Source organism: Salvelinus sp. IW2-2015, linkage group LG30, assembly GCF_002910315.2.
Source record: "Salvelinus sp. IW2-2015 linkage group LG30, ASM291031v2, whole genome shotgun sequence".
Taxonomy (NCBI): Eukaryota; Metazoa; Chordata; class Actinopteri; order Salmoniformes; family Salmonidae; genus Salvelinus; species Salvelinus sp. IW2-2015.
The window spans coordinates 1,928,912-1,953,094 of NC_036869.1; the positions used below are offsets into that span (position 1 = coordinate 1,928,912).

At 43.2% G+C, this 24,183-nt stretch overlaps 3 protein-coding genes across 5 annotated transcripts; all 3 read right to left on the bottom strand.

The window, feature by feature from the left end:
- Positions 1 to 735: 735 nt before the first annotated feature.
- LOC111955111 (RNA-binding protein 24) lies at positions 736 to 11,249 on the bottom strand. Of its 2 annotated transcripts, XM_023975199.3 has the most exons (5): positions 11,082 to 11,249; positions 10,788 to 10,955; positions 9,784 to 9,907; positions 9,242 to 9,296; positions 736 to 3,424 (listed from the first exon to the last, which is right to left on the bottom strand). In XM_023975199.3, the coding sequence occupies exons 2-5, from the start codon at positions 10,953 to 10,955 to the stop codon at positions 3,073 to 3,075; spliced, it is 699 nt and encodes a 232-aa protein (XP_023830967.1). In that variant the 5' UTR covers positions 11,082 to 11,249; the 3' UTR covers positions 736 to 3,072. The 2 variants fall into 2 exon arrangements, with proteins under 2 accessions (XP_023830967.1, XP_023830966.1); XM_023975198.3 differs by having other exon boundaries at positions 10,788 to 11,248.
- A 4,547-nt stretch (positions 11,250 to 15,796) lies between these two features.
- stmnd1 (stathmin domain containing 1) lies at positions 15,797 to 18,479 on the bottom strand. Of its 2 annotated transcripts, none has more exons than XM_023974842.2 (5): positions 18,072 to 18,479; positions 17,601 to 17,739; positions 17,375 to 17,505; positions 16,878 to 17,009; positions 15,797 to 16,604 (listed from the first exon to the last, which is right to left on the bottom strand). In XM_023974842.2, exons 1-5 carry the CDS (start codon positions 18,138 to 18,140, stop codon positions 16,269 to 16,271), a joined length of 807 nt encoding a protein of 268 aa, XP_023830610.1. In that variant the 5' UTR covers positions 18,141 to 18,479; the 3' UTR covers positions 15,797 to 16,268. The 2 variants fall into 2 exon arrangements, with proteins under 2 accessions (XP_023830610.1, XP_023830609.1); XM_023974841.2 differs by having other exon boundaries at positions 15,797 to 16,607; positions 18,072 to 18,475.
- A 269-nt stretch (positions 18,480 to 18,748) lies between these two features.
- LOC139023315 (tektin-2-like) lies at positions 18,749 to 22,257 on the bottom strand. Its single transcript, XM_070436216.1, has 5 exons — positions 20,394 to 22,257; positions 19,608 to 20,037; positions 19,266 to 19,386; positions 18,945 to 19,088; positions 18,749 to 18,823 (listed from the first exon to the last, which is right to left on the bottom strand). Exons 1-2 carry the CDS (start codon positions 20,483 to 20,485, stop codon positions 19,890 to 19,892), a joined length of 240 nt encoding a protein of 79 aa, XP_070292317.1. The 5' UTR covers positions 20,486 to 22,257; the 3' UTR covers positions 18,749 to 18,823; positions 18,945 to 19,088; positions 19,266 to 19,386; positions 19,608 to 19,889.
- Between the last annotated feature and the right edge of the window lie 1,926 nt (positions 22,258 to 24,183).

The following is a 24,183-nucleotide window of genomic DNA, read 5'->3' on the forward strand; positions in this document are numbered from 1 at the left end:
CAAACAACCACAATGGCAAATTCACAACAATCACAACAATCACAAGAATGGCTTCAGATCAAAGTCCACGTTAAGACCGAAGGGAGCAAGGGTCTTTAAGTTAAAGATCCAAGCAGCCTCTCGTTTTAACAATAAATTATCAAGGTCACTCCAATTCTTCCCACAGTTGTGTCAAGTTGGTGGATGTCCTTTGGGTGGTGGACCATTCTTGATAAACACGGGAAACTGTTTAGCATGCAGTTCTTGATACACTGAAACCGGTCCGCCTGGCACCTACGACCATACGCCGTTCAAAGGCACTTAAATCTTTTGTCTTGCCCATTCACCCTCTGAATGGCACACATACACAATCCTTCTTTAACCTGTCTCCTCCCCTTCATCTAAATGGATTGAAATGGATTTAACAAGTGACATCAATAAGGGTTCATAGCTTTCACCTGATCAGTCTTTCATGGAAAGACCAGTGTACTGTATATAGTCATGTTATTTTCACGGTTTATTTCATCTTTAACTCTTTATTGTTGGAAAAGGACCCGTAAGCAAGCGTTTCACTGTTAGTCTACGAAGCACACACACACACACACACACACACACACACTGGAAAGTAATCAGCTACTTAACCCAACTAAACTAAGAACATTGTTTTTAAACACCAGTCTCCCAAAAGGTTTTACAACCATATTTTGGTGATGAGAGGCTTGGGAATTGAGGATGTATGCACAAATAGACAGTGAGTCTGTTTATAGGTGTTTAATACACTTAGATGGAACAGTCCTTACATAATACAACACAAGACCTGTGAGTTCTGGAGCTAGAAATAAGCAGTCGCATCCCAAATGGCACTCACCCTATAGTGCACTACTTTTGACCAGGGGTCCTCAACATCGTATATCCATCTTAAATAAATTTAAAAAAACATTGTTTAAATATAGAACCTTTTATTTCAATTTAGAGTAAATAGTGTTGAAATTCTGAAATAAGGTTTTAACACTGTACATGCCTTAATCCAGTGACAATGAAAAGCTTCCTTAAAAAGTATTTTTTTTGTCATTTATTTTTCATATTTTCCCTTGTAAGAAATAGTTCAAGTATAAAAATTCCCAAGTGTAAAATAGCCCATCTGATGTATATTAAAAGCAATAGAAGCACAGCTATCCAAACCATGACAATGACTATACATTCTAATGTATAAAGCAAGCATTTTGCTAATTTTGTCAGGATTTTTTTGTCTTTTCCAACAGTTCTAAACACAGAGGCAGAATAACAGTCTGCACGCAAGTATGCCTGCATTTAAATAAAGTTTCATACAAAAGGCATTAATCTAGCCAATATTTAATGTCATGTTCTAAGATTTCAAAAAGGCAAAAAGTATAATTGTACAGTGCACATACAGAATTGTATCTTAAATAAATCAACATTTTTGGTAGAGTATGTTAATAATAATACAACTAAACCTACTCAATAACTTATATGCCTTGAGATGAATACATAACAATAGTAATTCAGTACCGCCACTAAGTCTTTGTCCGTAGAGCGTATAGAACATAGTCAACTCTGATAATAAATATCTTAAATAGATCTCTTTTCTTACTCTTAAATAGCAACACAAATGTGAGGCACACAAAGAACCCCCAGATTCATGTCAAGCGCCTGCAGCCCCGCCACCCCCTTTCTACATTCCCCACTGCCACCACTTTCCAGACCCACAGAAAGGAGCTCCGGAGTTGGGGTGTGTAGTCTGGATAGAGGAGGAGTTGGTGAGGCTTAGAGGAATGGGTACAGGGCAAGGGCAAGGGGGTTGGGGAGGCTGTGAGGAGTGGGTACAGGACAAGGCCTAGGGGGGGTTGGTTAGGGTTAGGATAGAAGGGCAGTGTATGTACCTGACACCAGCCCAGCCGGCCAGCTCTAGGACAGAGGACAGAGGTGGAAATGCTGACAGGGCCAGGCAGACAGACCAGAGGGGCCAGTTCCCAAATGGGCCCAGGGATTAAAATGTGACAGCTCAACAAATAAGCACAAGTGATGCGTTCTTTCCAGAGTGATCCATTTGTGTGGCGCTGGGCTAACTGTCCCACCCCCCTCCCCACCCGCAGCTGCTCCCTCCCTCTCTTTCACTCTGACTAGATCCCATTGCACAGAGCCAGAGGGGAACACGACTGAGCCCTTTGTCCTTTACCACTATGTACACAACTGTGTGTGTGTGCGTAATGTATGTGTTTGAGAGTAACTGATTTGGTGCTTCTCATTGTCTGAAAACCTTTCTTTCGGAGTTTCCTTCATATTGTTTGTGATGCCCTTTGAAGAGTTGATGAGTAGATGGCATTTTTGGTTATTCCTGCAGATTTTTTGTCTCCTGGTGAACTGTTTGCTTTGCATAGGTCAAGAGATCAAGATACAGAGTCAAAAAAGGGACAATCAGCATCAGGAAGATATGTTCTTAACACGAGACAAGACTTTCACCTTTTCTCCACAGTTATTTCAGCTACTCCCTGACACGCAGAGGTTGTCTTTACTCACACACTGGAAACTGGTCCATTTCCCTGATTATCACAACATTTACTTCAATGCACTTGAAAAGACAGAACGACAAGAGTCCTCGAAATGTGATAATAAATATATGTTATAAGGGCTTCAGAACACAAAACACTTTGGGACACGTCTAAGTGTCCCGTAAAGAGAACGCTCTCTCTCTTCTAAGTTAATGACAGCAATGGAACATAAGGTAATATTTTACACCAAGCTTAGTTGTTGCATTTCTCTTCTATAAATAAATACTCTACTACAATTATAATAATAATTATATTAATAACAACAATAATAATCATAAGGATATATCCACCTTACTTTGTTCTGTGAATTGGTAACGTTTACTCATTTTTTTGTGGGGGGGGGGGGGGTTTAAGCACAGCAAGTTGGAAAGCTACTGTATGGAGCTCCCACCTCACCACCACCATCTTAACGACTCCGTCACTTAACACGGCCCCTCTCTCTTCCTCCTCCTCCTCCTTTCCTCTGCACAGCCAATCAGCAGTGGATCTCCCATCCCCTCGTGTCCAATGGCTGCAGTGGCTGCTATTGCATGCGGTCAGCTTGCAGTTGCTGAGGCTGGTACTGACCGAAAGCTGCGGCTGCAGCGACGGCTGATCCCGGTGCGCCCGTAGGCAGGGGCTGCTGAACGTAGCCGTAACCGGCCGCAGTTATGTACCCGGCCGCTACAGGGGAGGCAGCGTAGGGATACTGCTCGTAGGCTGCAGCAGCGCTAGCCGCCACGGCGGCGGAATACTGTGCGTAGGCGGCTCCAGTGTAGTCGATGTATGGTGAGGAACCGGTGGAGGCAGAGGCTGCACTGGGCTGCATGGCATGGGGAATGACCATGGTGCTTGGCTGCATGAAGGCCTGAGGGTACACATAGTGAGCAGGGATCCTGCAGGACAGAAATGGACATGGAGTTAGAGGTAGAGATCACAGACCTGGCCTTACACAGCCACTGACAGACAGCAGCAAACCCCAAGTTTGACAGCAGAACCAAACGCAACCAACCCAACCACACTGCGGCCAAGGGCCCCCCAACACATCAACACACCAGTCAATAACACCACGGAGATGCCTGCAAGTAGCTATTAGAGATATAGGGTTGCCAAAATAGAGATCTCTCTGTGGGATAAAAAAAAATGGGTTGGTGGAGAGGTGTTCAAAGCTCAGAGGGGTTTTGTCCTCTGATAAGGTATAGGAAGACATTTTGGGTTTTCAGTGACCGATTGATGCCGTCATGGAGAGACAATCCAGAGATGGCGAGAAGAGAGAACTTGGTTTGTGTGTGCTTGGTCACATGTGGATTTGGCTCTGGTGCCAGTCCTAGTTGGGAGGGGATGGGGAACAGAGGGGAGGGAGGCTCACAGGCAGCGCTGGGAGGAAGAGAGGGGGAGAGGACATGAGATGAGGGGGGCATTGTGAAAATGTCACTGCCACTTTGACAGCTGGACAGTTTTCAAAAAGGACACTGCTGGCTGTTTCCCCCTCTGTGCTTAGACAAAGAGCCCCGGGCSGGGCGCTAGGCTAGCTGCACTCAGAGGGACCTTTTCATTAAATAAGCAATCAGGAACAATGAGCATATTCAGCCCTTCATGACAAATCCCGGCCATGAGGCTCGGCTCGCTAGGCTCTCTAGCGCTATCTGCTAGCATGATGATGGTCGTTTGGGAAAGTTACACTATTGTTTTGGTGGAGGAAACCCAAGTCGTTGACCTTGATGGGGAAATCACAAATGACATTCCTCAAAAAAACTAAACTGGTGTTAATTGGAGTCAAGTTTATGATTCAGTAAGAGAAGACTGAGTAACCTAATCAGTGTTATGACAATGATTGACAATCACTTTTATATTGACTTACCACCATTTGTCAGTGTTGGGTTTCAATGAGTTGTGGTCTGGTGTGGATTTGTAATGGTCTGGAATGATGTGCATGGTGTGATGATGTTGTCAACAGGTCATTCAAATCTCTTGAGAAACAACCTAACAATTGATCGGACCAAATAAATACTGACATCAATCAAGCCAATAAGAAACAAGATGGAGAGAGGAATCTTTTGTACAGTCAAACAGTTTGGAATCTGGATTGGAGAAACCAAAGACAAGATCTATCGTGGCAACCCTATTGTCAGCACTCCACTATCCAACCAATCACATCTCAAAACACTGGCCCCAACGAGGAAACAGGAAAAAACAACAGCAATTCTACAAGAAACAGACGTCAAAGACAAAAAATTCTAAACAGTCCACATGGATAACCAACACAGCACAAACACTCACTGAAAGAAACAAAAAGGAAAGAATAAATACATTAAAAGGAAGAAAAATAAAAGATCAAGTACAGCTCTATCACTCAGGGGTCAGGGGCGCTCCTATGACAACACGTTCTTGGCAGATGCCTCGGCCTGGCCTGCTGGCACGCTGCTGTCTCAGCACAGTGTTACAGTAACAATACAAGGTGGAGACACACACACAGGCTGGACAATGCACAACAAAACAAAACAAAACGCAACACACACACACACACGTGTACACACACACACGGGCCACTACAAAGAAAAACTCTCAAACACACACACACACACACACAAAGGATGGTTTCACAACGAAACAACAAAATGCAGTGTCCACCGAAAAACACATGTCAAAGCTGACCATTGTTGTGCCTCCCCATTACTAGCTATATTAAGATATGGGATGCATCCCCACAGGGTCAAAAGCAGTGCACTATACAGGTAATAAGGTACCATTCAGGATGGAAGGATGGTGTCAAAAGTTGGATCAAACAGGTATTTTGAAATGCTGTTTTCATCTCTTTTCGGAAAAACGATTATTTCTTACAGTATGGGGAAAACCGGCACAAAAATAAGCTCTTTCACACCACATAAAATATGTTATGCAGTGTTACAACACACAACAAAGGTGCTTTTTAATAGCACTATATTTGCAATTGTAGAGAATGAAATGACAGCATTGAACTGGTATGTTTAAATGGTGAATTTAATTTAATTTTACTAAGCAAGTCAGTTAAGAACAAATTCTTATTTACAATGACGGCCTATCCCGGCCAAACCCTAACCCGGATGACGCTGGGCCAATTGTGCGTCACCTGTGGGACTCCCAATTATGGCCGGTTGTGATAGAGCCTGGAATCAAACCAGGGTCTTTAGTGACGCCTCTAGCACTGAGATGCAGTGCCTTAGACCGGTGCACCAGTCAGGAGCCCAAGAAACATGCTGTTGTTCGAAATAAAGGTTGCATCCTAAATGGCACGTTATTCCCTTTCCACCGGCCCATAGGGATCTGGTCAACAGTAGTGCACTATACAGGGGGATTGGGTATCATTTGGGATGCATCCAAAGTATGAAGAAGACAGAGACGTTAAAATGGCCCATGATTGTTGTCCTGCATTAGACTGTTTGAAGACTGCCCAAGAGTTTCATTACAATGTTATTTTTCCATAAATATATAGCAAAGTGCCAATAAGTCCTACACAAGTACGGTTTCCATAAGTAGTCATGACGACATTCCTGTAATGTGGATCTGGTCTCAGACATGCTCTTTGTTGCCTGGCCTCATGTATGATTGACAGGAGAGGCTGAAGGCTGGGCCCCAGCTATTTTCTGCTTGCCTGTCATCCTACATATGACTTACTAGTACCTAGTGGTATGTTCCCACCCCTAGAACTCATCTGGGCTCATATCCCACCATACCTTTATTCACTTCCTCTATCTTGTCCTTCTCCCTCTCCCCTTCGTAATCTCATTCAACATTAGACTACTACAACCTGTTTCTCCATCTCCAACAGCATAAACCTCTTCTATGTTGGCAAATGCTGTGTCACCTAACACTCAAACACACACACCAAATCATTTCTGTATCACTGTTGATCATGGAAAGCACTGTCTACCCTCTGACTCCCATTAAAATGACCTCTTTTCCCTATGGATACAAGTGAGGTAAAAAAAAATACTAGGGTTACTATGTTTCTCAATGCTCTGTGTAAATATATTATCTTTCTGTCTGGAACATTGCGGTCGGTAAAGTTCAAGGCTAAATAAAGGTCTGTGTCAATCACAAGTCAGATGGGTGACATCTTCGACCAGAGAGGGGGAAGAGTGGAGGGGTGGCAGGGAGTTTAGGAGTACACACCTGTTGCTCTCCGACACATTAGAACCATTGGGATTCTGTTGCATTAGGAGCTGAGGAACAGCCAGTCATGCTACAGATAAATGTGAGAAGCGTAGAGGGGCGACATGGTGCTATAATAATAACAATGGATCTGGTTGCTACAGGCTCAAACAGTAGCCTGATCCCAGACCTGTACGTACTGCCATTTACCTAGTACCCATCAGAAGAGGCTGGTGGGAGAAGCTATAGGAGGATGGGCTCATTGTAATGGCTGGAATGGAATCAATGGAACAGAGTCAAACTAGATCTCCATATGTTTGATGTGTTTGATACCGTTCCATTCATACTATCCCAGCCATTACAATGAGCCCGTCCTCCTATAGCTCCTCCCACCAGCCTCATCTGCTTTATACCTATCTATCAAGCCTCCTACATGTGTTGGGATCATATCATTGGTGAGACTCATACCTAGTGGTGTGATAGCCATGGAGCTGGTTGCTACCTTCCCACAGCTGTGCCCATCTATGTCTGCGTCCCAATGGCACCCTTTTCGCTATATAGATTGCACTTTTTTCATCAGGGCCCTAGTAGTGATCTATACAGGGAATAGGGTGCCATTTGGTACAAATCCTTTTTTCTGCAGCCTTGGGCCTTCTACATGTGTTGGAAAGCACAGGTGGCACTGTCTGGATGTGTCTGTGGCCCTTTAAACCTCCCTGGGACCTCCAGCCTCCATGCGTTCGGGACTGCTGTTTTTAAAGAGTGTCCCATCCCATCAGGACGGAGTGAGCCCCAGAACCCCTGCCCAGCCCCCCACCCCGCTACCAGTGCAGGCTTCATGCGACTGCAGCGTCAGCACTCCAGCCTTTGTGAGGCACAATGGAGAAGCTTGTTTTCCTTAACGCCGCAGACCCATGTGATGAAAGCTTGTTCAGAGGCTGTGGCATCCAGACATTTGTTTGTGTCACAGTAGAGACTCTGGTGCACTGCTCTACCACTGGACTCGACTACACACGAAAGGACACACACACAAGCGAACATGTGTGCGCACACATACAATAGTATGGTCAGACAAATACAAACAAACACACACTAACAGAAACACACATTAGTAGGTGTTCTGCTTCAACTAAACTACTAGCCTTGGATGACTTTTCCTCATCTGTCACCCGTGTCCTGTAAGGGATAAGGTTAGTGACTACTGTCAATTTACAGTCTAGTCATGGACCTCTCACTGTTCTCTTCTTTATCATCTCTGAATGAGAAACAGCAGCTCTCCTGAGAGTCGGCCCTGAAGTATACCATATACGGATAGATAGATGAGAGAGGGAGAGAAAATAAGAGAGAATGAGAGTTAGAAGAGACAAAGACCATGCGGCACATGCCCTTGGTGGCTTGAGAAAGAGAGAGAGAGAGAATATGCAATTCCTGGGAAATACTCGATTGTGGGTGAGTTTGAGAGGTTAGGTGTTAATGCAAGATAATTAATAACACCAAGAAGGTCCTAGAAATGTCTTGCAATGAGCTGTTGATGGTTTTGGTGGGTTTGGTTTGGAGTAGGGGTGACAGGGGAATAATAAAAAAGCACACAGAAAACCGTCCCTCACTCCAACAACACATCCAACAACATATAGAACATAATGTAACCAAAGAAAAAGTAAACCACAAGCTACAACACAAAAGCATCAAATATTTTTTTTTTTTTAAGACTTTGCTCCCCCTGGCAAAGTCAACACTCTTCCACAAAATCGTAAAAGAACATCCCAAATATCATCAAACCAGCTTTTTTTGGTCATTAAATAGACAGCACACGGTTTAGCTATGAACACCACTTCATAACAGTAACAAAACAAAAAAAGCACACAAAGCTCTAATTGCTATTCAAAATGAATTAAAACTCAAAACCAAAATTAAAAACCAACATACATGCATCTATAATCACCATTTGAGCTTGTTTGTGTGCGTTTGAAATTACAGGTAATTCCCTGGTCTGATCTGTGACATGCCCACAGAACTAATCCTGAAACCACCAGTTATGTTAACCTGTATCGAGCCTGTCGGACCAGAGAGAGATAGATAACATTGAGTCATTGAGGCTCTAACTTTCCATTAGTTGTACTCAACACATAACACACACACACATGCATACACACACATGCATACACACACAAGTGCACACACACACACACACACACTTTCTCTTTCACTCACACAAACCTTACATTGGTGGTCAACTTTGTAGTCAGTGATAAAAAGAAAGAGGACTTGTGAAACTGTTTTTCTCCCTCAACATAATTATCATGGACTGTAATCATGTAAGTATGGAGAAAAATAGGACTAAGCACAAAACAATTACATAAACAGATTATATAAACATACATGTCATTGTATGAACATGTCTAACAATGCTAGACTTTCGCCAAATGAGGGACATCACTGCTAATATATTATAAATAACAGATTCAGTGAGGTAACTCTAGTGAGGTTTCATATAGGTTTTCACTGATGAGGTCATTTGTAAATGTATACTCATCAACACCCAACCATTCCCTCAACACACACAAAGAAGCATCAGTACTTACCCATAAGGCCTTTGGATAAAGGCAGGATGGATTTGTGGAACACCAAAAGTGAAACCTGGATGGAGATGAGGTATGGTCAAATTAATTAATGATCTTATTCATGTCATCTGTGAGTCCCAAATGGCACCCTATTGCCTTTTTAGTGCACTACTTTTGACCAGTACCCATAGTAGTGCACTATATAGGGAATAGGGTGCCATTTGGGATGCAGAATTCAGCTCATTCTAGACACATCGGGACATCCTGAATCATGTATTGAACACATTCATTTTACATATTTATGTGACAGAATGATTAATAAGCCTTGGGATCATCATGAAAGTATTCTGCACCAGGCATGATTTGTGAGGAAAAAATGTGGACAATATGGAAATAAAAATAAGATGAGACCTGGGGCATGTTCTATAGAACAAACAGCCTCAATGTTTTAAGAACATTACCATACAGAACAGGTACTGTTGCTTCCTACTGAGTTAAGTATACTTCACCTATAGGTATCTCTCTGTGTGACTGTGTGACTGTGAGTGTGAGAGTGTGTTTACCTGGCTGCATCACCCGTGGCTTGGCCCCCAGGTACGCCAGGTTGACGTTGGCTTTCCTGCCGTCGATGATGGGGTTCGGATCTTTACAGGCCCTGTCTGCAGCCGAGCGGTCCGCCATCGTCACCTGCAGGGACACACAGAGAGGGGGAGAGAGCACAGGTAAGAAGTGGTGAAAAATAAAAGACTCGGCAATGTTCATATTCAATTAGCTAAAGGGAGGCAAATAGAGAAAATATGGATATCACACACAACCCGACTGTCAGTCAATATTTTGAAAATTAAGATAACCACCACTACTTATAGTAAGTTGAGATCTTTGGTCCTAGGTAGGCTCTAAGCTCCTGATGAGTTATTTCCTTGTTTTCCAGAGTAAAAGCTAGATATAACGCCATCTCTGGCCATAGATACTCATCCATTCAAAATAATTGTTGTCAGTACATTGTTTGTCTCTGAGGTCAAGTTTACTTATGACTATAAGTACGCTATTTGAGAGTAATGACTATGTAAGAGTTTTTGGTGCTGTAGTAGGGTATTTTTCAAATAACCCGAGGAAAACCTCTCAACTCATCAAATACTACAGGCTAATATTTCACATAAATGTGCTTAAAACTAAATGGCTGCAAGGAGGGAGGTACCATGACAGTAAACCAGTTTTATAGTAGCCCATCTGTCTCTTATTAATGCTCATAGACATTGACATGAGGTTCTGCTCATCATCTTCCCAAAACTCATCTTCTGAACATGTTAGCGCGGAACAGTGCGCGTGTGCGCCTATCGGGTGTTTTCAATGATAAAACGCTTCAAGCTGAAAACACAAGCCTACTTATGAAAAACTTCAAATATTATGAAATAGGCCTACAGTAGCCTAACCAACACCCACTTTAACGATGACATGTGATTTACTGCCATTTGAAATAATGCAGGCCTTAGACAGACACTTGCACTGTCTCACTTGCACTTTGTGTAAGAAAGTTATGAAGAATAAATACTATATTGATACTTACGAATCCATACCCCCTGGACTTGCCGGTCTGTCGGTCGGTAATCACGACTGCTTCTTCAATTTCTCCAAACACTTCAAAATATTTCCTGAGACTGGAATCCGTGGTGTGGTATGGAAGACCCCCGACAAAAACCTTCGTGTAGGTCGTGTCCTTCTGCGTGGTGTGCATCTTCACCAATATGTTAGTGCAAAATTGTATTAACAGAAACAATCAAAAATATAGTGCAATGTTTTCTTATCAGCTAGTTACGTTATTTATTAGTATTGCTATAAAAACGAACAATAAGACATTTACCACTGGAGAGGCTTCAGGGAAATAACAAAGTCGACAAAAATCAAGATTCGAGGTAGATTATGTTTCGACACTTAAAGGAGATATGGAGCGGATTGTCCAAGAGATCGTCAGGTGTTTGCAACTCTTCTTCGTAACTGTCGTGACTAACTAAATATGTTTCTGGCCCATTCCTAAAAGTGCTTCCCATAACTCCACCCAGTTCCAAGACCGAGGGCGGTACTGTGCGTGCATTGCTGCCCGCCCACATGCTCCCCTACACGCTCCTTGCTGGAGCGTTATTTCAAACAGCTGGGAAGCGCGCACAATTACAAATCCATGCCTGCTTAGTGGTGATGAAGAATGGACCATACTACCTACCACATGTTAAACCACCAGGAAAGTTATGGTCATTCGGTTTTTCATACCCCTAAAATGATCTGTTCTTACATCAATTGTATAGACTAGTGCTCACGGCAAGGTTTCGGCTACTTAATAACCCACAGTGTCACACACAAGACCCCATTATACTCCATGAAGATATAACTTGAAAAAGGAAGGTCTTGGTTCTCTTCCTGTCCCAAGGGATACCTGGCAGCAGGTGGTCGGGTCGGGAAGGCCCATTACGCACAGAGAGGAGACAGACAGTGGCCAGCCCAGGGACGCATGTGTTTTAGTGGCAGCAGCAGTTCAGCATGACCAATGCAGACAGGTGTAATCTCTGGGCCTCAAGTTTCATTGTAGAATAATGCAGTAGCGTGTTAGATTATATTTTGGACTATCAAACACGCGATGCTGCTAAGAGAATTATGCACAATGGGTAGGGACATAAATGTTTCGTTTTCTGGGCCCCTAATGTCTCATAGAAGGCCACTGATGACTGGACTGTTTTAAAACGCGTTCAGGATTGAGTTCAGCCGGGTAATGATGGAATTTATGATAACCTTTTTAGATGGACTTGAAGGGAAGAGCGGTACGTGCGTAAATACGCGGCCAGGACAATTGGGCACCCGCCCCGTGCAGGATCCGTCCATACAAAATCATATCTTCAGATAATTTTTCAAATAGGCTACTTATGCTTGTGATTATATACATCATACAAATAATAGGTTAAATTGTATATTTTAGTACAGCAGTGCCTTGAGGTCAGATGAATGTCAACTTGTGGGTCTTGTAGTGCCTGTGATAACTAAAATAGGCCTAATAACAACTATAAGACTTTGTAAACTTTGTAAAACTGTTGACTTTTGTCTTTCATGAATGAATGTGGAAAATTATGATTCTCCCTCCTGTTTTCCACAACTGGTCTGTAACTTTATACTGAGAAATCTGATACGGAACTATTGTCTAAATCGTTCATATGGTTCCACCTCTATGGACTAAGTCAGCCATGGAGACACGCTGCCTACATAGGCCCTAATACTGGTATGTGCCTGGTTGCTTGTAGCCTACAGTAATATTATGAGTTGCAAATTTGATGTGGCTGGCTAGCTGTCATAATTGTCATCTCCTCCATCACCGGAATGCAATAGCGTGAATTGCCACTGGACTCTTCTGTACCAAAGAAATGCCATAGCCCTCTCCTTGGTCACTATTCCCCCCGGCCGCAACCTGATAGAGCGACTTTTCTGTATCTAGGTGGATCAGATACTATTTTATTAATGCGTGCCCACGCGCCCTTTAAATTACAGCCCGGAGCAGAGCAGCCGCATAGTGGTCCGTTTCGGGTTTCAGCAGCCACACAATAAAGATACCATCGAGTTGCGTCCCCTTGTTGTCTCCGTTCGCGTGCAGCATGCTAACTAATCAGAATCACCTTACATTTTGGCTAACAAAACGTAGCTACAGAGTCTCTGGTAAATCCTCATCAATGGTTATCCTTAAATCCCTTATGTGCATATATTTGATGTGTATAGGCCTATAGTATACATTTATAGGCTATAACATTGGGAGTGTGCCAAATGGGCCCTGTTAAATTAAATGCATAGCCTATATACTGTAGTATAGAGATATCCTTTAACGCAATGAACGCTATGTGAGTATGTAACTAACTAAATAAAAAATTGTGGAATTTCATTACAAATTCCATTCAGCATTCCACTTCAAGTTCACCATCCTTGACTATCAGGATGGGCTTCCAACTTGATTAAACAAGGGAGCGTTAGGAGGACAGTCATGTTTAGAAAATGTCAAAGTAATACTTAACCTGACATGTGATCAGATCTTGTAATTTTGGGAACTGAGACTAGGTTTTTCACCAGTTGAAAAACACAGCAAACCTGTCAACCATATAACACCCAAAAGGTAATGATGGGTCATTTGGGAACAGTCAAACTAAGGTCGCAAGGGCTTAGTTTGCAGAAGATCTAGGTGCTGCTGTAGGCCCTCCTTGGTTGGGGACAGAAGCACCAGATCATCAGCAAACAGTAGACATTTGACTTCAGATTCTAGTAGGGTGAGGCCGGGTGATGCAGACTGTTCTAGTGTCCTCGTCAGTTCATTGATATATTTGTTGAAGAGGGTGAGGTTTAAACTGCATTCCTGCCTCACCCCCTGTGGAAAGAAATGTGTTTTTTTGCCAATTTTAACCACACACTTGTTTGTTTACATGGATTTTATAATGTTGTATGCTTTTCCCCCAACACCACTTTCCATCAATTTGTATAGCAGACCCGTATGCAAAATTGAGTCAAAAGCTTTTTTGAAACCAACAAAGCATGAGAAACTTTGCCTTTGTTTTGGTTTATTTGTTTGTCAATTAGGGTGTGCAGGGTATGTTAATTTGGTAAAATTGCCTACTTTACATTTCCTCAGTACATTGTTTTCACAATATACGAGTCTGCTGTTAAATATACGAGTCTGCTGTTAATGATAATGCAGAGGATTTTCCCAAGGTTGCTGTTGACGCATATCCCCCAATAGTTATTGGGGTCAAATTTGTCTCCACATCTGTGAATTGGGGTGATCAGTCCTTGGTTCCAAATATTGGGGAAGATGCCAGAGCGGAGGATGATGTTAAAGATTTTAAGTAAAGCCAATTGGAATTTGTGTTCTGTATATTTTATAATACCATCAACCCCACAGGCCTTTTTGTGTTGGAGGGTTTGTATTTTGTACTGTAGTTCATTCAATGTAATTGGAGAATCCAGTGTGTTCTGGTAGTCTTTAATAGTTGATTCTAAGATTTGTATTTGATTATGTATATTTGTTATAGAGCCAAAAAGATTGGATACGTGGTTTATCCATACATCTCCATTTTGGATAGATAACTGTTTGTGTTGTTTGTTTAGAGTTTTCCAATTTTCCCAGAAGTTGTTTGATTCTATGGATTCTTAATTTACATTGAGCTGATTTCTGATGTGCTGTTCCTTCTTTTTCTATGTTGTATTTCTGTATTGTTTTAGTGATTCACCATAGTGAAGGCGTAGGCTCAGGTTTTCTGGGTCTCTGTTTTTGATTGGATAGGTTTCTCAATTTCTTTTTTTGGTTTATGCATTCTTCATCAAACCATTTGTCATTGTTGTTAATTTTCTTAGGTTATCTGCTTGAAATGTTTTAATTTAATAGGGAAGCTGAGAGGTCAAATATACTGTTTAGGTTTTCTACTGACAAGTTTACACTTTCACTATTACAATGAAACCTTTTGTCCAGGAAATTGTCTAGAACAGATTGAATTTGTTGCCTAATTGTTTTTTTGGTAGATTTCCACACTATTTTCCTTCCATCTATAGCATTTCAAAAAAAATGTTTACCCCTTTTTCTACCCAATTTTGTGGTATCCAATTGGTAGTTACAGTCTTGTCTCATCGCTGCAACTCCCGTATGGACTCGGGAGAGGCGAAGGTCGAGAGTCGTGCGTCCTCTGAAACACAACCCAACAAAGCCGCACTGCTTCTTTGACACAATGCCCACTTAACCCTAAAGCCAGCCACACCAATGTGTCAGAAGAAACACCGTACACCTGGCGACCATGTCAGCGTGCACTGCCAATTGTGCACCGCCCCATGGGTCTCCCGGTCGCGGTTGGCTGCGACAGAGCCTGGACTCGAACCCAGAATCTCTAGTGGCACAGCTAGTACTGTGATGCAGTGACTTGCGCCACTCGGGAGGCCATTATATATAATTTCTTAATATTATTCAGTTCCTTTGGCTTTGATGCCTAATGATTGAGCATAACTCTGTTCAAGTAGTGTGAAATTTGCTGTGATCTGATAGGGGTGTCAGAGGACAGACTGAATGCTCTAAGAGACTCTGAGTTGAGGTCAGTGATAAAGTAGTCTACAGTATTACTGCCAAGAGATGAGCTATAGGTGTACCTACCATAGGAGTCCCCTCAAAGCCTACCATTGACTATGTACATATCCAGCATCCGACAGAGCTGCAGGAGTCGTGATCCATTTTTGTTGGTTATGTTGTCATAGTTGTATCTKAGGGGGCATATGGGGGAGGGAATGCTGTCACCTCCAGGTAGGTGTTTGTCCCCCTGTGTGCTGAGGGTGTCGGGTTCTTGACTCTCTCTCTCATTTCAATTGCTTATTTACATTAGGGACAGATACAATGAATGTCCGACCATCCGATGCATTACACCACCACACAGAAGCTTACAATAATTCCCGGTGCTTGTCGCCAAATTAACATTAAAGTAATAAAACCTACTTTTTAGACACTATAGTGAAAACACCAAGATACTCTTACATATGATCATGACACCAAAGACTTTCTGCAAGTGAACTATAATGAACAGTGCTGAAGAAGTAATTTAATTCCATGGAAACACCGCCATCTTGTGTCTAAAACAGCTTTCAACTCAACGTCCACCATTGCAACACACAAAACAGGGGAGGGGGGGTGTCTTGACCTTTTTTAAATTAATGGAAAATAAATATCTTCATGATTTAAATTTCAAATAATAATATTGCCCACCTTTATACAGTATGATTTTGCATCATAAAGTAAATCCTCAGAGATCTCTTCTCTTTATACCACATACATCAAACAAGTCTTAGAAACAGACTGTATGCACATACACTCGGCTCTTTTGTATACAAAACACAAATAGACATCACTGATCTCTCTCTCCCTCACCTGCTCACTCTTCCTCTAATTCCCCCTGCACCATCTCTCTATCCTCTCCCTCCCTCCTTTCATCCATCCTTCCCTTCTCAGACACACTGGGCTCCAATAGACAGATAAGGTGCTCCCAGCCAGGTGCTAGAATTGCTCCTCAGCTTGCTCAGTCTGTTGAAATGTGGAGTCATTCTCCATCTCAAGAGAGGCTGAGAGAAGCTGCCCACTGAGCCCACTTATGACTCCCTCTCCCCCGCCCTCCCTGACCCCTCCACTCCCTCCATCCCCTCCTTCTTGAGTCTGAGTTGGGTCTGGATCCAGTGGATCCTGCTGGATCCCTCTTGGGCTGGGTGGGGTCTCAGGGGCATCAGGGGCGTGGAGGACCTCCACAGGGCTGACTATGTCCCCCTCTCTGGATGTTGATGCAGCTTCTGGGTCATGGACACCAGCTGACTTAGGCCTCAGGTTCACGTTCAGCTCCTCCTTGTTGAGATGAGAAAGAAAACAAATAAATATTCAAGATACACACACACACAGGTCATATTCAAGATACACACAGAGGTCATATTCAAGATACACACACAGGTCATATTCAAGATACACACACAGGTCATATTCAAGACACACAAGTATATTATAGGCATATTCAAGGCAGATATAGTTAAAGTTGGTCCCCATTTAACCGCCTAAACCCAGTTTTCCCTTATTCCCCTCACCTAACATTCATATTTTTCATGATTTCATAATCCTCACCTTCCGTTCCTCCTCCGCCTGTCTCATCTTCTCCTCCATGTCCACTTGGCTGGTGACAGACTGGTCCCTCTTGCCCTTCAGAGACTCCAGGTGAGGGGGAGGCCTACGTTTGGGTGTCTCTCTGTCATCAATCTGACCATACACACACAGCAATTAAACCATGAGTTAATACACACTCCAACAACACATATTAGGTAAACACTCATATTTACATAGTAACTACAGTATAACTCTAAAATATAATCTCTTCAATACAGTGACTGTCATTGGCATATTGACATAGTCAATCAGTTATGCACTCACTTCCATAAGATGACAGCAGTTTTATAAATAACCAGGAAACTAATCAAGAGACTATCCAACCAGGCCCCAGTCTTATGATGACAAGAGATTATGGAACTCCTCCTCTCACCTGATTCTGACGCCACCATAGAGGGCTGAGACTACATGAAGCTACAATTTGCTCTGCCCCACCATTAGACCTGACCGGTACCCACCATGATGTTGTATGCCTCGCCGCTGGCCCTCTCCCTGGGCTGGGCGATGATGCCTTGGCTCAGAAGCTGTTCCAGGATCTCACTGGACCTGGGTCTCTCACCACTCTCTTGGGCCAGGCCAGGGATGTGGGCTGAGTGGGAGACACACACACAAATAGGAGGTCTCTGACGAGTACAAGATACACACTCTCTCTCACACACACCCCACCACACACCGACCTCTTACCTGCCAGTGGTGATAGTTTCCTGGGTACAGCCCCCAGTAAGGTGGGGACCTCACCAGTGTCCAGGACCACTCCACTGTCTGTGGTTAACTTTGACACTGCAGAGTCGCCCCTACAGCCTTGTTTACTCACTGTGTCCTCCTGTTTGGAGAATTACAACGTCAAACTCAAATGTATAGTGTCTTAGGTGTTTTGACAGGTGCAATTATACAAAGTGTATCACATTTATTTCTAGATCAAGTAGCCAAATAGTTTGACTAAAAAGAAAGACTGCCACTAGGCTATCGGTAGGCCCCCCGCAAACCAAATAAGGGAATCAATTGAGAGGAAAAGCGCTCTGGCGCGCATCACGCCGGATGTGAGCCATTCCATTCCAAAAGTCTTCCACTTTGCCTTCTGTATTACACATGTTCATAACATTGTGATTACAGTTTTTAAATAGGAATCGAAATTAGGAACTGCAGGCAGCGTACCTCTCCTCCGACCAACTCGCTTGATCTCACGGGCTCGACCACCGTGAACCTGGAGCTGCCGCATCCCATATTTACTTTCAAGAGAACAGTGGTCGGCTAGAAGTTTTCTTTTTGATATACCATTAATAGAGCATTTCGCGGGATATTAACGCATAGGGAACCTCTCATTCAGTCGCATTCCTTCACACTTTCCAAGATAGCGCGACCCATGTCGCCATGGACTCTCTGCGTTACCATGGGCCGTTGCTACAATAAATCTGACCTGGTTAAAGAGGTGACACCCCCTGGACAGGCAGTAGGTGTCCGGGTGACCGCAAAACAACACTCAATCAATTGTCCTCCAAATAAGTCCCATTCCAAATGGTTTTAGGCTTGTAGTGGCCCCTGTGCAAGCAGGTTTTGGCTCCAACCCAATCTCTTGACTTGAAATTGAAAGCATACACACAAGAAAAAATACTTTGTTATATTGATATAGTCAAGATAACTTTTTTCCAAGACAAAAAATTATCCTAATGTCTTTCATACCCATAACCACAAGGAGGCAATATTGAGGTAGTGTGTGTGGTGTTGCTGTCATAGAACAGTTAGGTGTCATATGTTCACACTGTTAGTTCCAGAGAAGGTATGTTTTAGCAGATTAATTTGTCATCTTCACCACTGTGAGGGATAACTCACTGAGAGAGGAGTTTCTTCTGCAGGCCAAAGGTGTTCTTCCTCGGGTTCTTGGTCTCCTGCAGAAGAGCAATGTGGGGCTGGAGGGGTAGCACTGGGTTAGGGCAGCCACACATACATACTGACAACAAACAATTAACATTGTATTGTTAACATGAAACTGTTATAGGATGAGAGAAGGCAGGTGACAGACAGACAGACCTGGTCTATGCAGAGCTCGTAGTTGGCCCTCTGGGCCAGGACATCCAGCCGGGTGTGGGCCAGCTGCTGCTCAGAGCCAGAGCTCATGATCTGTCTCTCCACCTTCTGCATCTCCTTGACCAGGACCACCACTGTCGCCTTCACCTGGTGACAGGTTAAAAGGTCAGTTACAGGTCAGTCAATTTATCTCATTAGTATCACTATTCACTAAGCACAATGACAATTGTGAATTGTTTACATTGATAAACTATGACTATCATTTTCTACAGTGTGTTTTGCATAATTCTTATGTAGAACTCTTTCGGTCTCTGTTAGGCTTACACAACGTTTCACAACAGTGTTTCTCCCACTCTAGGGCATCCCTGGTGGCGCTCAGCTCATTCAGCCTCTTCCTCAGGCCGAAGTCAGTGGCACAGCTCTGGGTCTCCAGAGCCTTCATCAGCTACACCAACAGTGATACACACAGCGAGTCAGGCATACAGGAATGACACAGACATTTATCAGATAGACATATGTTTTCCAAACATAAACAGAGTCTGTGCCAGTCTTTCTGTCAGTCTCTTGCCAAATAAGACACTGATATAGCATTGTTGAATGCAGTTAATGTACATACAGTCAACATAAGGAGGAGCATACAAAACTATGTTCCAGCCTGTACTATACCTTGGAGAGGGTTTACTGCAGATTCCCACGGAAGTAAGAGCAGTCCAGGACCAGTTTCTCTGCTGTTTGCTTCAGTCTTTTGCAGTAAGCAACCACCGATCATAGGTCAGGGTTCTGGGAAAGAGGATGGAGAGAGGGTTTATCATATAAATCGCTAAAGTAGTGAAACTTTCCGGCTTTTCTTTTCACCTCCAACTAGACTAAAAAGTTTTAGGTAGGACAATATGACCCGGGGGACAGATGTTCACGCTCATTGATTGATTGATCTATTGATTGATTAACTCATCCCTTGACGATGTGGCAAGGCTGGTACTTGTAGCCCAGGTTGGGTGACTGGAGGTCAAAGGTCAGACAGTGTTCGTTGAGCTTCAAAGCTTGTCCCTTGTCCATGTGGTCGGGCATCATCTGGGTAAGCACGTCTTTCAGAGAGCTACAGGTAGAGTGAGGACATAATGCATTCATATACAGTCAGATCAGGTGAACAATTTGCAGACACAATTGCTGCGTTTACACAGGCAGCCAATAATTTGGCAAAATATCAGAGTTGGGCTCTCTGTGTAAACACAGCAATAGATAGCAATCTAGGTATGCCTATGGAACTGATTTGAAACAGTTGAGAGAAAGACTTTACAATCTGCAAATAATTCATTAATGTCATTGGAATACTTGTACAAAAACGAGACAAGCATTGGTGCGTTTTATTATCCAAGACTCATCACAACAGCAGCCTATGGGCCCTGGTCAAAAGTAGTGTACTAAATAGGGAATAGGGGGCCAGTCTCTGACCAGAGGTTGTCCAGGACCAGGTGGATCTTCTGCTGAATCAGGTGGATGATCTCCTCAGCCAGCTCCACCTCCCGCTTCAGCTCAGCATCCATGTCGTCATGGACCAGCTTCACCGCCGTCCGGCCGTCTCAGAGCACCACACATTCCCTCAGCACCTGCCTGTACAGGACCTTCTCCTGCATGTTGCCGTTACTGCTAACATGACCCCCATTTTCTCCAAAACACAATAGAGGCAGGAAACTTATCCACATGATTAAGCATGTATTTAATGTAACAAAAGTTACGTTAACTAATTTTCGACCAAATTAGCAGTTACTGCCTTTTTGTTTGGTAGGGCAGTATAGTACTCTGTAAAAGCAACAATTAGGCAAAATATTGGATTAATACAAACTTGAAAACAATGCATTAATGAGACAAAAGGGACCCACTAAATCAGATTGAGTATTTTACATGTGTTAATGCCTACCAAAAACAGAGATTTACACATGATCAAAACTTCACACCAAGGTAATCCTACACAAAACACAGCCTTTATTTTAAGTGTTTCTAAAATCCCCTAATGGAAACCAGTGGTGTAAAGTACTTCAGTAAAAATACTTTAAAGAACTACTTAAGTCATTGGGGGGGTGTATCTGTACTTTACTATTTATATTTTTGATAACTTTTACTTTACTATATTTCTAAAGAAAATAATTTACTTTTTACTCCATACATTTTCACTGACACCTAAAATTACTTGTTACATTTTGAATGTTTAGCAGGACAGGAAAAGGATCCAATCCACACAATTATCAAGAGAAAATCCCTGGTCATCCCTACACCCTCTGATCTGGCGGACTCACTAAACACACATGCTTCGTTTGTAAATAATGTTTGATTGGAGTGAGTGTGCCCCTGGCATTCCATAAATWAAAAAAACAAGAAAATGGCACCATCTGGTTTGCTTAATATAAAGAATATTAAATGATTTGTACTTAACTTTTGATACTTTAGTATATTTAAAACCAATTTTTTTTTTACTTTTCCTCAAGTAGTATTTTACTGGGTGACTTTCACTTGAGTGTCACGACTTCCGCCGAAGTCGGTTCCTCTCCTTGTTCGGGTGGCGCTCGGCGGTCAACGTCGCCGGTCTTCTAGCCATCGCCGATCCACTTTTAATTTTCCATTGGTTTTGTCTTTGTTTCCCACACACCTGGTTTTCATTTCCCAATTACTGGTCATGTATTTAACCCTCTGTTTCCCCATGTCTTTGTGTGTGATTGTTTATTGTTCATGTCGGTACGTTTCCGTCTGGTTGTCAGGTTGCTGTTTTCACCCGTGTTTTGTGGCAACCGTTATTGTTCGCACATTTGGTACTGTTACTTGTGCTATTTTCTTGAGTAAAGTGCGTTCACTCAGCTCTGCTCTCCTGCGCCTGACTTCATGCACCAGCTACACCCACCGCCTGACATTGAGTCATTTTCTATTAAGGTATCTTTACAATTACTCAAGTATGACAATTGGGTGGAAAACGATTGGAACCATTTCCTTGTTTAACCGCTAGGGTTTATGGGTATTATGACTCAAACTGTGGTACTCTATATGAAATTGGGAAGGTTGCTGTATCAACTTGTTGATGTCGCCGGTCATACGGAGACCACCATTACACAGCTGAAGGCGCACGTGCCGGGGGACCACCAGAAAGGTCGCGCAACACCGGTTTCGTCTGAACTCTAATCGTGACAGAGCCTGACCTCTGCAAGCAGGATTTCAGACAACACGAGCCGCATCCTGAACTCCGGTGAAGCAGAACGGAGAAACAGCAGAGATCTACCAGAGCCACAAACTGAAATCCAAAGATGGCAAAATCATCTGCCCCATTCCGAGGAGCTACATTAGTCTTGTGTGTGGCGCCACATGGAACAGCGCTCACACACGTCACTACTGCCAGCAGGGCAACTTAAAATATGCAACGTTCTTGTTAAGTTAGCCTATGTACACTACGCATCCTCCTTCAAATTATCGGATGCGGCTATTTCAACCACACCGTTAATGACAGGTGTATAAAAATCGAGCACACGGCCATGCAATCTCCATAGACAAACATTGGCATTAGAATGGCCTGTACTGAAGAGCTCAGTGACTTTCAACGTGGCACCGTTATAGGATACCACCTTTCCAACAAGTTCATACAATTTCTGCCCTGCTTAGAGCTGCCCCATTCAACTGTAAGTGCTGTTATTGTGATGTGGAAAGTCTAGGAGCAACAATGGCTCAGACACAAAGTGATAGGCTACACAAGCTCACAGAACCGAGTGCTGAAGCGGTTCAAAATCGTTTATCCTCGGTTGCAACACTCACTACCGAGTTCCAAATTGGCTCTGGTAGTTTCCATGGCCGAGCAGTCACACACAAGCCCAAGATCACCATGCGCAATGACAAGCATCGGCTGGCGTGGTGTAAAAGCTCACTGCCATTGGACTCTGGAGCAGTGGAAACGCATTCTCTGGAGTGATGAATCACGCTTCCCCATCTGGCAGTCTGACGGACGAATCTGGGTTTGGCGGATGCCAGGAGAACGCTACCGGCCCGAATGCAGTGCACACTGTAAAGTTTGGAGGAGTAATAATCTGGGGCTATTTTCATGGTTCAGGCTAGGCCCATTAGTTACAGTGAAAGGAAATCTTAACGCTACAGCATACAATGTTATTCTAGACAATTCTGTGCTTCCAACTTTGTGGCAACAATTTGGGGAAGGCCCTTTCCTGTTTCAGCATGACAATGCTCCCGTCCACAAAGCGAGGTCCATACAAAAATGGTTTGTCGGTCTGTGTTGAAGAACTTGACTGGCCTGTACCGAGCCCTGACCTCAATCCCATCAATGACAGTTGAGATGAATTGGAATGCCGACGGCYAGCCAGGCCTAATCGCCCAACATCAGTGCCTGACCTCACTAATGCTCTTGTGGCTGAGTGGAAGCAAGTCCCCGCAGCAATGTTCCAACATCTAGTGGAAAGCCTTCCTAGAAGAGTGGAGGCTGTTATAGCATCAAAGGAGAGACCAACTCCATATTAATGCCCATTTGTTCGACGAGCAAGTGTCCACATACTTTTGGCCATGTAGTGTATTTTATTTTTATACAAGGTCAATTTACTAGACTAGGCTACCATGTGTATTACCATGAACTTCAAATTGGCCTTCCGGTAGCCTAGTGTGAAAAAAACAAAAAAACATTAAACCACTATGCCTACAACACTTTCGGTAGCCTACCCTCTCAGCCGAGCCAATTTAACACACATGAACAGTGCTCGACTTGAGCAGGAGCTCACCGGAGCTGGGTACTTCAAATGTTGTACTGCTTGAGCTCCTGTTACTCTTATAAAATATTAGGTCAAAAGTATTGTGGCGCTTCTGCACCTAAATGTAAACTGTACCGGCACCCAAAATGAGCACTGGCACCTATTTCAGTCCAAGTAAAGCACTGCACATGAACACACGCAGGCATCAGATAAAGCTGCTTATGCTGCGTTCAAGACAACTGAGAACTCAGATATAAATTAGCTCAGACTGGGAAAATCCAAGTTGGAAACTGACATCTTTCTAGAACTCTGACTTTGCAAACTGAAGATCACTGACGTTATGATTTGACCTTTTTTGCCACCCAGAGTTCCCAGTTGTCTTGAAAGCGCCATTGAGATAAAGATTAGCCATTATATCCTGTCATCACACAATCACCATTTAGAAAGATAATTCATTGATAAAGGCATTGTAAACAGTAAAATATGCTTGGAGTCTTCACAGATCGTGTCAA